Genomic DNA, 15,822 nt, shown 5'->3' on the forward strand with positions numbered 1-15,822 from the left:
GGATTTTGAGCACAGGAGTCTGCGAAGGGCCTACACTACAACCACTGAGCTGTCCAAAAAAAAGAGTCCCAGCTGAAAATGTGACTCAGAGAGTGAAACCTATCTTTAGGGCTGGAGAACATTAGTGTAATCTCTCTCCTTTGGCCATACGACATCAGTGAAGGGAGGAAGCCTCAGGCTCATCGACTGGACCATTCTGAAGTGTCACTTAAATGTACCACCACAGCCTTTACCACTGTTTAGGGAGTTATAAGTAAAACCCAACCAGCCATGCCTTACATCCTTTCCTGCCACTGAGAACATTTTTGAGTATTCTCACAGTATCTGTGAAGACCCTTTGAATGCTGAAAGCTACAATTAATTATAGACACTTCTAGACTGAGAAATGTTCTAGCTGGGTTCTAGTAGGGGGTTCCTTATGCCATATAAGTGGTTGGTGTGAGCACCACCACACCCCGAATCCACAGAGGTAGCTCCACGCGGCAGGTGGCAGACACACATGACACGCAGGCCTCCTTTCCAGTCTCCCTAGTGCTTTCTGTTGGTCTCAGGCCAACCCTCTCAAGTCAGGAAGGCTTCTGGGATCGCTAAGTGCCTCTCTGTCTCCTGCCCTCTCCTGATGGTAGGTCCCCTCTCTGGCAATGACAGAAAGGAGAAGATCTGGATGAGCAGCAGCCAAAGTAAAAAAGATGCCATAATCTTCAACATCACCAGTTTTTTTTATTACTGGGAAGCACACGGGAAGTCCGCCTCTGAAGTCTGTGGCTGAACATTTCCTGGTTTCTGCCTCTGTGAATCAACGTGAAAGAAATACTCATCTCGGAAGAAGTGTGAATCCATCACTTCAAAGTACAGAGTCCCTGTAAGACCGTCCACGTGCAGGCAGTGGACTGGTTCCACCCTGCAGGCTCTCCATCCCGAGCCCGCTGGTGTCTGGAGTCTGACTGCCTACTGCTCTCTGATCTTGGGCAAGCTGTTTCCAGCTCGCTCAAGCTTATTTCTTTGTTTGCAAAATGGAGGCGACAGTACTTTATAGGGTGATTGTGGTCAAGCTCACTTCATTTGCAAAACAGAGATGATAGCACTTTATAGGGTGATTGTGGGGCACAGGTAAGTTGATGATGTGAACTGTTTAACTACATGCTGGCACAAGGCAGATGCCTGACACATGGCAGCTGGGACTGAGGAGCAACCCACACATGGACCCAACTGCTGGGGGACCATCCAGCATGTCTTTCGTTCAACTAAAATGTGTCCTCTAAGGACAGCTTCGTGACACAGTGGAAAACAACAGCAATAATAACTAAAGTCTATGGAGACCCAGGTAAATAAGTGGGTAAGATATCATACTGAGTACTTCATATGTGTTTTTCATTCATTCAAAATGACTAAATGACCCTTTTTAGACATAGAGAAGTTGCATAATAGGAGGTTGATAATCTTATCGAATACTATAGTTATTATAAGTAGTGAAGATGGAATTCAAACCTGGAAGGCCTGAACCGGGATGAGGAGCTCTAACCACTGACAAGTATGGCCTCGGGTGGGTGGAGACACACCTGGCTGAATCAAATGCACTGTCACTCTCCACCAGTATCTTAGCTCCACATGGGTGCAGGGCTGTTTCCAGATTCGAGAACAGTGGATCCCCGTGCTTGCGGCTGCTCCTCCAGGCCTCGCTGCCTCCCCACTTTGGCCTGGGTAGGGGTGCGGGTGGGGGTGGTGGCAGCCCAGACCTGCAGGCCCAGGGAACTTCCTCTAGGCACTCACAAAACCCAAGGGCCAATGCAGAGGCCACAAGTGGCCTTCCCATATTTGTGTGTCAGGAACTGTGCTCGGTTCAGGCATTCCAACAGTGCAAAAAGATAGAGTCCTTATCCCTCTAGAGCTCAAGTTCTGGCAGTTATGAGAGATATTAATAAATACTAGCCATGCAGTGTGATAGGGCTTCTTCCCTGGTAGCACAGCAATAAAGAATCTGCCTGTCAATGCAGGAGACACAGTTCGATCGCTGGGTCAGGAAGATCCCCTGGAGACGCATATGGCAACCCACTCTAGTATTCTTGCCTGGGAAATCCTATGGACAGAGGACCCTGGTGGGCTATGGTCCACAGGATCGCAGAGTTGGACACGACTTAGCGACTAAGCAAAAACAACATGCAATGTGGTAAGTGTTCCTAAACACAGTGGGAAAATCAGAAAGAGTCACCAACCCTGCCAGACCCAAATCAGGCAGGAGGAAGACATCTGAGAGGTAACTTTTGAGCTTCAGACTGAAGGACACAAGAGTTTACGAGGAGAACATAGGAGCTCTCTGTGTAGAGGTAACACGATGCAGAAAGGCAGTTAAAAAGATCCCACAGCAGTTCTCATTTGTGGAAAAATCAAGCATCCTACGACATTCATAAATTTCATGTAGAAAATAGACACACATCAAATGTCATTAACAGAAAATTCAAGGATTTTACAACGGAAAGACTGCAGGATTTAGAAAAAGACGTGAGCGGAGAGACATTGCTCTTGGCTAGTATGACTTTTCTTGCAGCTCATTAAAACTATTTGATCTTCCCCCCCGTCTAGAATGGGGATAAGAGTAACACCCAACTGAAAGGGAAACGTGCTTGGTAAGCCTGGAAGTACTCCAGCTACAGTCAAACATCACTATTTGAGTTCAGAGACCCCCTCAAACTCTCAGCTCCTAAGAATAGAGTCATTGTTCAGCCCCTCACTGAACTTTTCTTCCAGTAGGATCTGACCATGTTAGGCATTAAGTTTCCCTGCAGAAGTTTTTCCCTAGGTCACTTGGCACATACCATCACCCTCCTTTACAGAGCACCTGCTGTAGGAAGCACTGCAGAGTGAGGACAAGACCCAGGAGTGAGGCACATGAACTTTTCTATGAGCGGCCTTCAGAGCTGGGCCTGGCATGCAGCTGGTCTGCCTCTTCACACTGGCTGTTGCTGGGAGAAGGGGTGCATACCTGCAGCCAGAATAAAAATCAACCCTGAATATTCACTGCAAGGACTGTTGCTGAAGCTGATGCTCCGGTACTCTGGCTACCTGATGCGAAGAGCTGACTCACTGGAAAAGACCCTGATGCCGGGAAAGACTGAAGGCAGGAGGAGAAGGGGGTGACAGAAAATGAGATGGTTGGATGGCATCACTGAATCAATAGACATGAGTTTGAGCAAGCTCGGGGAGACTGAAAAACAGGGAAACCTGGAGTGCTGCAGTCCATGGAGTCACAATGAGTCGGACATGACTGAGCAACAACAACTCTTCTGACTATGAAAAGAATACTTGATCAGGAAAAAAAAAAAGCCGTAACATCTAGTCTGAATTCTACTGTCTAATCTGTCTAATGCAGTATCTAGTCTGAACTCTTCTATCTGTGAGAATCTGGTAAAGTCCTTTACGTTCCAGGGGGGGGGGGGGTGAATCTCCTCAACTTTCAAATGAGGGCAGTTAACACCTGAAGCTCTTATTTCACACGGCTGAGGTGAAGATCAACAGATACAAGTGGGAATAGTTCTTTGGAGAGAGTACTATTCAGAAAAATTTAAGGTACTATTTCCATCTCTTTGATACTTGAGTTACCACTTAAAATGCAGGAGACTTTCAGGAGACATGAGTTCGATCCCTCGGTCAGGAAGATCTCCTGGAGGAGGAAATGGCAACCCACTCCCTATTCTTGCCTGAACAATCCCATGGACAGAGAAGCCTGGTGGGCTACAGTCTATGGGGTCTCAGAAGAGGAGGATGTGACGCAGTGACTAATTATCACCATGGAAAAACACATCCCACGTTCCAGATAAAAGAAATAACAGTATAAGGTAGGGAACTGAACGGCAGAGCTCAGATTTTAAGTCAAGATCAACGCCAGCTTCCTTCTGCCAGGTCCACAGTCTGAAGTTTGAGGGTGATATGCTTCAATCCACTGCTTCTTAAATCTTGAGGAGATATGGAAACATATCTTCAAAAAATAAATTTTTTTTTTACTTTGAGAAAGTGATGTCTCTGTTACTGTTATAGGAATCAGAACTGATGGAAACCAAAGTAGATACCATGCTTCCAACTAGAACCAAAAGAAGAGAACCGACAATTATTGGTTGCTGATCAGGAGAAGAGGAAAGATTATGCGGATAAGAGTCAGTTGAGGACAACGCTATAGTAACTTCTGGTATCCAGAATCCACAAAATCCTAACAGATTTATTTTCTCCACGCAAAGCCAGAGAAAATGTGGCTGAATAGTGCTAGGGCTCTAGTAAAGTTTCGGTCTGCATATGCAAAGTCCTAGAAGCTCATTTGTAATGTGCAATATAGATTTCTACTTCTGGGAAGATGCATTATTTCCCTATTGCTCACTATAAGTACAACTAAAGCTGCCAGACACTATATATAAAACACACCTAAGAAAACGCTGAAAGGTGAAGAGAAGGTAGACCAACTAGAGACTTTGGGACCCGTGGAATGACACAGTGGTGAGTTCCTTGGGTTTTCTTTTTTGCCTTATTATATGCCTTAGATTTGGAGGTAATGAAGGCGGCTACCTGGAAATGACAAAAGAGTGCAGACAAAAAAAGTCTGCTTTCTCCAGCCCAGGACAAGGAAAAAGGCAGGCTAGGAATGGACACAATGTTAAGACGCGACGTGCTACACTCCAGCCCAACAACACAAGAGCAGACAGTGGCTTACCACATTCACACCAGCAAAGGCTGGTGGGGACTCTAGACTTCTGCCTTTGCCAGGCTGCACTAGGGCACCCGGTTCCCCTGCTGGGTGGTGTGTCAAAAAGTCAAGTAGGGAGCTTGGATTTTCATCCCTGACAGTTGGCAATGAGGTCCCCAACCGCCCATGGTATCAGCAAAGACCACATGGAGAGCTGAACTTCCACTCTGCCCCCAGGTATCTTTGGGGGCTGACTAGGAACATTAATCTCTATTACAGCCAGGCAGTCAAAAGGTGATACACGCTGTGCACTACCCCACCTCCCCCAGCCCCCGCTCCCATCCTCTGTGATAGAGGTGTCAGAGGCAGGCAGTCACAACAGAAGTTTCAAATAAGATCCCAAGTCTCATAATATAATACCCCACATGTCCAGGTTTCAGTCAAAAATCACATTATCATTATACCAAGAACCAGGAAGATCTCAAACGGAATGAAGAAAGACAGCCAACAGATGCTAATGTTGAAATGACAGAGATCTTAAGTATTACCTGACATAAAAATCTAAAGCAGTCATCAATGAGGAATTCTGAACACACTCCAGAAGATCTCAGCAAAGAAACAAAGCTCCAAAGAAGAACCAAAGGGAAATTTTAGATTTGAAATATACAATGATGAAACCAAACTGAACAAAAACACAATGGATACGCTCAACCGCAGAAGGGAGGAGAAAGAGGAAAGAATCAGCAAGCTCAAAGAGGGAAAAACAAAGTACCCAGTGTGACCACCAGAGAGGAACAGATTAAAGACAATTAAAACAGGGCCTCCGGGACCAGTGGAACTGTTACAAAAGACTTGACATGCATGTCATCAGAGTTCCGGAAGGAAGGAGAAAGGGATCCAAGAAATAATGACCGAAAACTCCCCAAATTTGGCAAAGGACACGGATTTGGCAAATCCACAGATTTGAGAAGCTGAAAAAACACCAACAGGATAAACTCAAAGAATCCACATATAAAAAATTCAGAGTTAAACTTCTGAGAACTAAAAATAAGGAGAAAAGCCTTGAAAGCAGCAAAAGAGAAAAGAGACCTTAACTAATTGAAAAACAACTCAAGTAACAGAAGATTTCTCATCAGAAACCATGGAAGCCAGAAGGAGGTGGCACAACATTTTCAAGAGCTGAAAGAAAAGTGTCTACCCAGAATCCTATATCCAGTGAAAATATCCTTCAGGAATGAAGAGGATATCAAGATATCCCCAGATGAAAGAAAACTAAGAGAATCATCACCAGGAGATCTATCCTAAAAGAATGGCTCAAGGAATTTCTCCCAACAGAAAAAAGAAATCTTGGAACATCAGGAAGAAGAACACAGGAAGTAAATGTATGGGTAAAAACAGTAGATGTTCCTTATCCTTTTGAATTTTCTCAATTATATTTCATAGTTGCAGCAAAAATTACATTATCATTATTCTCAGTGTATGTAGGAGAAATATTTAAGACCATTATAAAGGGAAAAAACTAGAAGTAAGGATAAACTCCAGTAAGGATTCTATACTTCACCTGAACTGGTAAAATGATACCAGTGAACTGTGACACATTATGTACATGTAGTAAAATATCTAAAATAACCACTAAGAAGCTTAAAAATAGATAAGTCAAAAAAGGATCAGAAAAAAATTTCCAGTAAACCAGAGGAAAGAAGGAAAAAGAAACTAGAGAATCAAAACACAGAGAAAACAATAAAATGTCAGACTTAAGCCTTAATGCATCAATAATAACACTGCATGTAAATAGCTGACTATATCAACTATAAAACAGGGTGCCTTAAAATATATAACCTGACTAAACACTGTCTACAGGAAACTCATTTCAAATAGGCAGGTTAAAAGTTAAATGATGGAAAAAGTGACAATCGTGCAAACATTAGTCAAAGGGAACCAGCAGTAGCTATCTTAATATTAGATAAAGTATACTTCAGAGCCAAAAAAAAAAAAAAAAACAAACCTAGACAGACAAGGAGGGGCATTCTATATTGACAGCAGAGTCAACCCACCAAAAAGACATATCCTAAATGTGCATGCACCAGACAACAGAGCTGCAAAACACATGAGACAAAAACTGACAGAAGACTAAAAAGAGAAAGACATAAATCCATAATTACAGTTGCAGTCAAACTAGAAATAAACAGAAAGATTAGGAAAATCTCCAAATGCTTAGAAATTAAATAATACACATCTGATCAATCATCTATGGGCCCAAGGAAAAGTCTCAGGGGAAAAATGTTTTAAATACATTGTTCTGAATGAAAATGAAAGCAAGAAATTTTACCATTTATAGTAAATAGAGCATAGCTAAAGTAATGCAGAGAGGGAAATTCACTGGAAGGACTGACATTGAAGCTGAAGCTCTAGTACTTTGGCTACCTTATACAAAGAGCTGACTCACTGGAAAAGACCCTGATGCTGGAAAAGATTATCCCCATGGTGGGAAACTGGATAGAAGGTACACGGGATCACCCTGCATTGCATCTTCTGATTCCATCTAAAATCTACAGTTATCTCAAAAGCAAAAGTTTCATTAGAGTAAGACTGCAAAGCAGTTTGTGAATTGACAATTTTTACAAAAACATGTTGGGGAAAATGGCATGCAACTGCAGCAATGCAATCAAAGACCAATATACCAATTCCAATACATAGGGATTTCTCACATTTGACTCACCACTTGTTTCTGAGGGCCATCTACTTTGTCTTCTGTATTGTCTTCTTTATCCGTGTTGCCCCTAAAAAAAAAAAAAAAATTAAAAGAGTAAACATCACAACACCACCTAGGAGTTATTCTGCAACCAGGATGCTGGCACAAAACCCCCTTAAATCACTGACCAAAGAGACTCCTTTCTCCACAGGCCTCAGAATCTTGATTTCTCCAGTGTTACAACTTCTACGAGCAATGACCTCTTCTCAAGTGAGACTTCAGCAGGAGCCTCATGATCTACTCAGGAAAGTTCAGAGGCCTGCTCTTCAACAATGACGCTATCTTTAAAAAGCTAATTACTGCCTATCAAGAATTAGCTGAATACGTGGCTTTGATAAAAGAACAGATTCTAGACACTGACAGCCGTGTAAACCAAGAGTCCTGATGGGCCGACCCCAGCTCCCATGGTAGGGCAAGTCTCCGTGCAGAATCGCTCATGTTTGGCAGCGGTCACTTCCAAGGAAGGACACTACCTGATGGACCATTGGCAGCTCACCTCTAAATCCACTGCTTACTGCTAATGCCTATTTGTTTTTCATGATCCCTGGAAAAATCAACTTTGAAGGATTCCTGTCTCAAATATTCTGCTCTTTGTCGCTCAGGTCCTGGAGGCAGGAGGGGCCTCCTACCTTCGTCGCCTGGACCAGAGGCAAAAACAGCTTCCCCACAGAGAAACCAGCTTTCAGCCACATTCAGGCACCTCCCCCAGGTGGTGTTTCTCCCAAGCCCGTGAACCCAACATTAATACCACTGGTCCTCTGGGCATTTGTTAACATTTCTCTGGATGTATCCTTATTATCTTTGGGGGCACAGAATGTTATGATAGCTAGCTAGAGTGTTTGTCAGGGGCTAAGTGTGGATGGAAAAATGCATTTCATCCTTTTCTCAGCCTTAGCAGATAGTTAGGGGGGCTGGCATTGTGTACCCTTGAGTCCAGCCTTGCCCGTGACCCTAGAAAATACAACTTTGGGGGAGAAGATCAGGCCAAAAGCTCACCACATGCAAAACAAGAGATTCTACGCTATGTCTTTCAAATAGCCACACACATATACACACATATGAAAACCACAGCTTTGGCCATTTATTTAGTTCTTCTATGAATTCATATATGTGGGCTTATGCCAAAAGTAAATAAAACTCAGACAAAGGGGACGTCTCCATACTTTTTTACACACAACCTATGGACAGGACCTGAGTGCCATGGCCGTCAAGCAGCGGCTCTTCATGGACCGTGCAATCCTTAGAAAACGCCAGTATTTCATCTCAGGCATTTCAAGGTCAGGAAGCCTGAACTTGCTGTGCCTCTTCTTAACTTTCTGCCAAGTACGAGAGGTTAAGAGAGGTCTGAACTCCTCAAGAATCCTCTGACCAGACGAGGCTGGTTAGGGAACAGGGCAGGATGGTGGGCAGCTTGGGGAACCCAGGAAGTATGGAAATGGGTATTTGGATCAAAGTGTTCAGAATTCACGAGAAAGGCCCGAGGTGTTGTAGCATGTAACTGAAGCAATTCTGGAAGGCGGTTCAGGCTAAAGGGAGATGCCAGGCTGTGAGGAAGACTAGGAGAGTGCTGGGCGCCTGTGGTCAGAGATTCGTGGTGCGACAAGTCAGTGTGCTTGCTCTGTGCAGCTTCTCACCTTTCAGGGACGTCTGAGGCCCCGTCCGTGACACCCTGCTCTGCAGAAAGCGACTTCTCATCTGGCATGCCCACCTTCTCTAGGAAGCAAAGTGCTGGGTCGGCTCGCATGGCATTGTACCTCTCGTAACCTGATTGGGGGTGGCGAGAAACGACAAGGTCATGATAGGGGTCATGTCAGAACTCATTAAATCTGCCTTGCACCCTAGACAGGCATTTTGTTTCCCTTGTTAAGTAAAAAAGCAAAACAAGCCAACCAAAAATACTTACTTAAGAATAACCGGATCCTGTAAGACTCCCTGTTGGGGGAAGATCCTTGAGCTTAAATGGACTCCTTTGTGTAATGCTTGACCGAAAAAATGAAAGCCGAGGTGTACCGTGTGTCCTTGAAGACACATAAAATACAGATTCCATTCCCCCTTGTTTCTTTTGGACAGCAAGAGGATTAGGCAAGCTGGTTTCACAATTTCTTCCCCTCACTGCATTCCCACCCCCAAACTCTGGACACCTTGTTATCTTGTCATCTCCTGCCTGCATGCATGCTTGTTAAGTCGCTTCAGTCACGTCTGACTGTGCAACCCCATGGACTGCAGTCCGCCAGGCTTTGCTGTCCACAGGATTCTGGGAAGAATACTGGAATGGGTTGCCATGCCCTCCTCCAGGAGATCTTCTCAACCCAGAGATCAAACCCTCGCCTCTTATGTCTAACCTGCATTGGCAGGCAGGTTCTTTACCTCTAACACCATCTGGGAAGCCCTGAATGGGCTATAATTTTCTTTTGTCCAAATTTATCCCATGTGTTAGAAAAGGAAATTGAGCAAAGTGATGATGCAAAGGATGAAACATAAACAGGATCACTGGGATTGTTGACTGGATTAAAAAGGACTCGTTGCCTCTGTGTTCATAGACTCAGTATAAAATCCTAACCCACTGACCAGGGCTTTGGAACAACTTCTCACTGTATCCCCAGAGTGAAAAACAGATGGAGGAGTTTTGACCCAGAAAGAGAGACCCCAGAAGGCAGGCAAAACAACTCAACAATGTCACTTTTAACTGGATAACACCATGCTTGAGAATGCTATTTTACTGACTCTAATGTAATCCTATAATGAGACCGGATATTTGGTCATAGCTGTTGTCACATCAACTATTTGGGGGGAACTCCTATACAATCATCAACATCCTTTTCTTGCTGCTCCTAACAAAGTCCATTTCTAGCTCTGTAGTAGGTACAGAGAGCCCATCTCAGGTGAGAGTAGACGCTGTGTTGAAAATGAGAACCGGCTTGATCAAACACACTGGATTTTACTTTGCTGGGTATTTCCCTTCTAGACTGGTTTCTGTTCCGCTATCACTGCTGATGCTGGTCTAGCCTTCACATGCAGGCAGCACCTGGTACTTTTTCTCTAAGGGGCTTCAGGTACTTCATCTTTTAATCCAAAGCCACTCTTCTGCCTTCTTCACGACAGGTGCTGCCTGCCTGAGGCATATGGTGGGAGAAATAGGTCCCTAATGTTCTTTATTCAGTCATTCCTCAGGGCGATAGTGTGATTATTTTAAGTCTCTCTCATGAGATTGAGGGCTTCCCAGGGACAGAATCTGTATCTGCTTTGGCATTATACATTCAGTTCCTCACACAGAGCCTGACATTGTATAAACTCAATATTAACAACTGCCTGGATGTGTCAGTTAGGCCTGGATCCTCTTCCAACAGTCACTGTAGGAAGAACCATTCTCACCCTCTCCCCCTGTTCTGCCTCAGCTCACACCAAGACAGGAATGTCTGTGACTTTCCTACTATTTTGAGGACACGCCTGCCACCATCTCCACCTGCCGCTCCCCAGGAAAAGAGGTGCCTACTACCCAGGTGGGTTCCTCCTCTGCAGACTTCTCGGGCTTAGGTATGAAGTTTGGACAGGTTCTCCACTTCTCTTTCTCAACCAGCTTCGGAGCTGGATGTGGGCGAGGGTGACTGATTGAGTTCCCTAGAAAACCCTGACTGTTGAAGAGTAGTAGGAGGTGTGTGATAGCAACATAAAGACATAAACAGTCGAGCAACAGGCTGCCTGCCCCTGTCCACTTAGTTTAAAAGTTCCTCTATAAGAATGTGAACAGGGATACTAAAACCCACAGTGTGATGACTATTTCGTAAGTCCAGGCTGCCCTAGAGGGGCGGTGGCCATTTCTTCCTGCGATCAAGAGCTGTAAAGAGCATCGTTAAGAACAGATTTGCTGCAGAGTCCTTCTTGCTGTCAGTGGAAGCCCCAACAAAGATGCAGCCAGTTCTTCCACGGTGGTCAGCTCAGAGATGGAACCGGGGCTTTAGTCTTCTCATCTAGGCAGGGTCATAGCAGACTATGTCTGGGGTGGACTAAAAGAGCCATGAAACCTTGGACAATGAACAGCTGCATGTTTCTTAACAAAGAAAATGGCTGCAGCCTTACGGCTCATACTTGTATCTCCAGGGCAAGGAGGTGAGGCAGAGAGAGCTCCTGATGGAGCCTTGAAAAATAAAACACCAGATAGCGTGGCTCTCTGAAAATGTCACATGTCCACTGGCTGCTGGGTATCTGAGAGAGTCTGTCACCTGGTAAGACACACTGTGTGGGTTGGATTATTCTGCGGAGAGGGCTGTTACGTAGGGTGATGAGATGTGTTACCCAGGTGAGGACAGGCCTAAGCCGAGGCCCATGGACTGTCTGTTGGATGGCACCTCACCAGGAGCGGAATCTGATTTGGACTCCGCAAGACACCAAAGAGGATGGGTCCATGGAGTCAACCACAGGTCTCTGTTCAGCCCAGCCTAGGTTTGATTCCAACATCCCTGTCCAACTACATGGGTCTGGTCCCATCCAAAAGTGAGTCGGTCAGCACCACGTGTGGCTTAACACCAGTCCCCCAGCACTGGGTACAGAGGCTAGGTCTTCCCCATCTTCACAGTGTGTCTGCTAAGCTCATCACATACGAAGTCTTTAAAGCCAAAAGCACAATGTAGGATACAGAGGGTCATTACACAATGATGGGAGGTATTAATTTACCAGGAAAGTATGGCTGATGATCCTGACACTAACAACACCAGGCCTCCCGGCAAACACCAGAATCTATGTTTTGAAGGAATTCCTCATTAGAATAGGTATGTGCATCGTTGTTATGTAAATATTGCAGGTTGGCCTGCAAACGTTGAAGAATTCTACCGATAGGGCGCGTGTGAGAAAGAAAGTGCACCTTCCAGAGGCAGAGAGGGGTCAGTGGCGGTGGACGGCACCCAGCACCCGTTACGTGCGAAGTGCTGCCCAGGCTGCCCACATGCCCTGTCTCAGTTAATCCTCCTACAACCCTCCAGGAGGGCTGTCTTGTCCTCTCTCTGGTGTCCAGGTGAGGAAACAGGTCAGAGAAGTTTCTGACTTGCCTGAGGTCACACATTTATAAGTGACAGAGCTGGCAGTGAAGGCCAGGGACATCTACCTCTTCCTACTTTTAACCCCTGCTCTCCGGCTCAAAATGCCAGCTAGTTCACCGGGCAGGGAAGGTGTGTATCAGGTACATTACAGTGAATATTTTCTGGGACCTGCTTTATTCATTTAAACAGTCGGCTGAAAGCAAGGGCAGGTACTTAGAGTCAGAGATGAAGAAAACACCACTTATGTCAGTTTTACCAAGCTATTTTAAAAAACCTCTCTCAGTTCCCTTTGGTCTCTAGGTCACTATTTAAAAAAAAAAAAAAAGATATCTATGCTATCTTCTATTCTTAAATTTTTATACCAAATAGGGCAAAAGCTATGTACTAGGAGTTAAATAGGTAAGCTGAAATTCTGGATACATGTGAAATGGTAAAACCTAACATTTTCCCCATTTATTTATTGCTTCACTCCAGAAATCCTGGGGCTTGCCATGTGACAGACACCAGGCTGGATGCTAGGTCTGTGAGAGTGAACGAGAGAGGGACAGTCCCTGATGTGCAGACACACTAGTGAGGAAGACATGCCACCCTTTCAAGGGGCCTCACCGATAGTCACATTTGCTGTATTTGCAAGACTCACACACTCATCTGGGCAAATTCCTCAGAGGACAGAGGGGAGGCTCTAATTTCTAAGGGAGACACACGACAGGCCTGTGGGATTTCTCAGCAAAGAGAAAACATGCACTGACATACACACCGTGTTTGAACACGCCAATCAGGAGGGACTTGTCGGCCTCGGCGTCCCACCAGTCCACCGGGATCTCCACATAGTCGATGTCAGGCAGGGGCACATCCAGCTCCCTGTGGAAGGAAGGGCGTGAACTCAGAGTGCCTTCCACATGGACAGAACACAACACAGGAGCTCCTGGCTGGAGCCCCGAGGCTAAGCCACATCCCTAGATGCACGCTTAGAGGCTGAAGGAACAAAAATGGGAGGATTCAGACAGCTGGGGGCCCAGGTGTCCTAACCAGGGCCCTGCATCCAGTTAACACAGGGAGTGACTCAGCAGGTGTATTTGATGTCCAGGCTCCACTCAGACCAAATGATGCAGAATCTGAAAGCATCTTGTGGAGAACCTGTTGCCAGTCGGTCTGGGGTGGGGCCAGGGGCTCTACACACATCAGGCGATTCTAATGTGCACCTTCAGTTGACAACCACAGCAAAAGCCATCAATATGTCCGCTAGGTAAAGGCAGAACACCCCCACAAGTGTTTGAATTCACACATGATCAAAGGCTGAAATGTGCCCAAGCATCCCAGTCTGACATGTAGAGTCCGTGAGCACTATTCAAGAATGAGCTAGTCTGCACTGCTGCACAGAGGGTAGGAAGAGAGCCTTTCAGGGGACAGATGACACAACAGGAGGAACGTCCCGGCCAGGGTCTGCCAACAGTCTGCTGGGTCAAACTTCTGGCTCAAGGGACGAACGTGGCTCACCCCAGGGAGCAGACCTGCAGGAATAGGTCCATCTCTGAGTTTCTGTGCACGTTCTGAGAGCTCACACCGGACCCTTGGCTAACTGGCTTTATTTGTCTGAACAGCGTCCTCACTCTTGGAAGGCTTTGGGGTTTGAGGGAGAACGTCCACCTGGATGGCTCCTCCCTCCCACCTCCCAGGTGCCTGGAATGCTGCCTTTGCAACATCTCCAGCTGGTTCTTCCATCAGGTTCTTCTTGGGACACAGGGCTGCCTGCCCCTTGACAGGCCCAGCTCTCCTTGCAGGGGTGGGGCTCCCTGACCCCACCTCTCTCCACCTGGCCCACTGCTCTGCCTGTGTGGTGCCATGCGCTGAACAACTCTTTTGGGGTGAGCAGTGTTTCGTTCCTCGTGGCAATTTCTCCACCATAAGGTATTTAACCTGAATAGGACCAGTGACAACTAACACCGTGGAAAGCAAATGAAAGGGGGAAGAAGGTGGGCAGTGGACTTAGTCTTTTCATGTTCTACTCACTTCCCTCCATCTGCAGGTCTAAGCAAGCAGGCGACAGGGGAATAAGTAAACTCAGGTAGATTACTTCTGCCAGGTAACACTGGAGATAAATAATCAGGTTGAATTCTGCTGCCTTTACATGACTCACAAGTTGGACCTTTTTACTGGAATACCCAACCTCCCTATCCTCACTAGAAATGCCCATGGTAACTATGCAATGTGTAGCCAATGTTAACAGTTAACAAGCTGACTGCTCCTGATTACAGAACGCTCAAGGGTAGGACTGTCACTGCCCTTCACCTCTCTCCTCCTCTCATGCTCCTGTGACCACTAAGGCCATGAGCACTGCCCAATGGGAAGAAAGAGAGGGAAGGAACCACTGCCCTGGGGAATCTCAAACAAAGTTCAAATGCCAACACTCGCGGTCCTGGGGGAAGACTAGCCCTGTATGGGGCCAGAGGAAACTGCAGGTCTGGGGGAAGGGATGGCGAAGGAGGCGTCTGGGATCCCACACACACACACACTATGGCTATCTGTTAGCCTGATAAAGTGGCAGCCGGGGGCTCAGCAGTCTCTTCCCCCAAACCTCAGCATTCTACAGCGTCAGAAACCCTAGCTTACAAAACTAAGGCACGACACATCTAACAGGTGACAAAGCATCAGTAACACGACTAAGTATTATTAACGAGCAAATAAAGGAGAACCACTCAAAGGTGGAAGAGGACTGAGGCCAAGAGTGGGTAAAGCTTTCAGTCTACACCTGCTACATCAAACATCAACGTCACTCATATCCATCTGACAATGATCAGTTAAGGCAGAGAAATGACTGCTTTAAAAGCAATTTTACAACATTACTGGGGCAGCTGGAGGAGGGTGGCGCAGGGGGGTGGGGGGGTGGTGGCATGGGTGGGAAACGATTAAGAACCTTACCAAGAGCCGTATTATTTTTGTTTTTGTTTGTTTGTTTTTTTTAAAGAGAAAGAAGGTTTATTCAGGGAGACTCTCCACAGATAGAGCATGGGTCAGCTCAGAAGATGAGAGAGGCCCACGAGCTATGTTTTAAACGACCATTTTTTCTTTTATTTCACTCACAGATGACCTGGCTGAATCCTCCTCACTCTACCAGCCTGCTTTACCAGGGACTGGGTCCTGGGAAGGAGCGAACACAGGCCTCAGGAAACACAGGCAGGTTTGTCCATTTCCATCAACAGGTACTTTACAGCAATTCCTTCGCACTGGGCATTAAGGATGACCTATTTTACCTGGCTGGAGTTCCTTCAAATGCTTTATCTGCTGCTTCTCCCAGTATTTCAGCTTTTAGGTAGTAGAGCATCCGGACTCGCAGAAGGACCCTAGGAAAGGTGGACACGGTAAAGAAA

The 15,822-nt window shown here is 45.9% G+C and overlaps 1 protein-coding gene across 5 annotated transcripts in view; it reads right to left on the reverse strand.

Annotated features, from left to right (window-relative positions):
- CHD6 (chromodomain helicase DNA binding protein 6) overlaps positions 1-15,822 on the reverse strand; it is a 193,015-nt gene that overhangs the window by 23,724 nt on the left and 153,469 nt on the right. For all 5 annotated transcript variants that reach the window (XM_061127304.1, XM_061127305.1, XM_061127306.1 and 2 more), the window contains 4 exons: positions 15,706-15,795; positions 13,212-13,315; positions 9,056-9,185; positions 7,389-7,449 (listed from right to left, as the gene is read on the reverse strand). In XM_061127304.1, coding sequence (XP_060983287.1) covers positions 7,389-7,449; positions 9,056-9,185; positions 13,212-13,315; positions 15,706-15,795 — 385 coding nt within the window. The remainder of the gene's footprint in view (positions 1-7,388; positions 7,450-9,055; positions 9,186-13,211; positions 13,316-15,705; positions 15,796-15,822) is intronic.

Source organism: Dama dama, chromosome 23, assembly GCF_033118175.1.
Source record: "Dama dama isolate Ldn47 chromosome 23, ASM3311817v1, whole genome shotgun sequence".
Taxonomy (NCBI): Eukaryota; Metazoa; Chordata; class Mammalia; order Artiodactyla; family Cervidae; genus Dama; species Dama dama.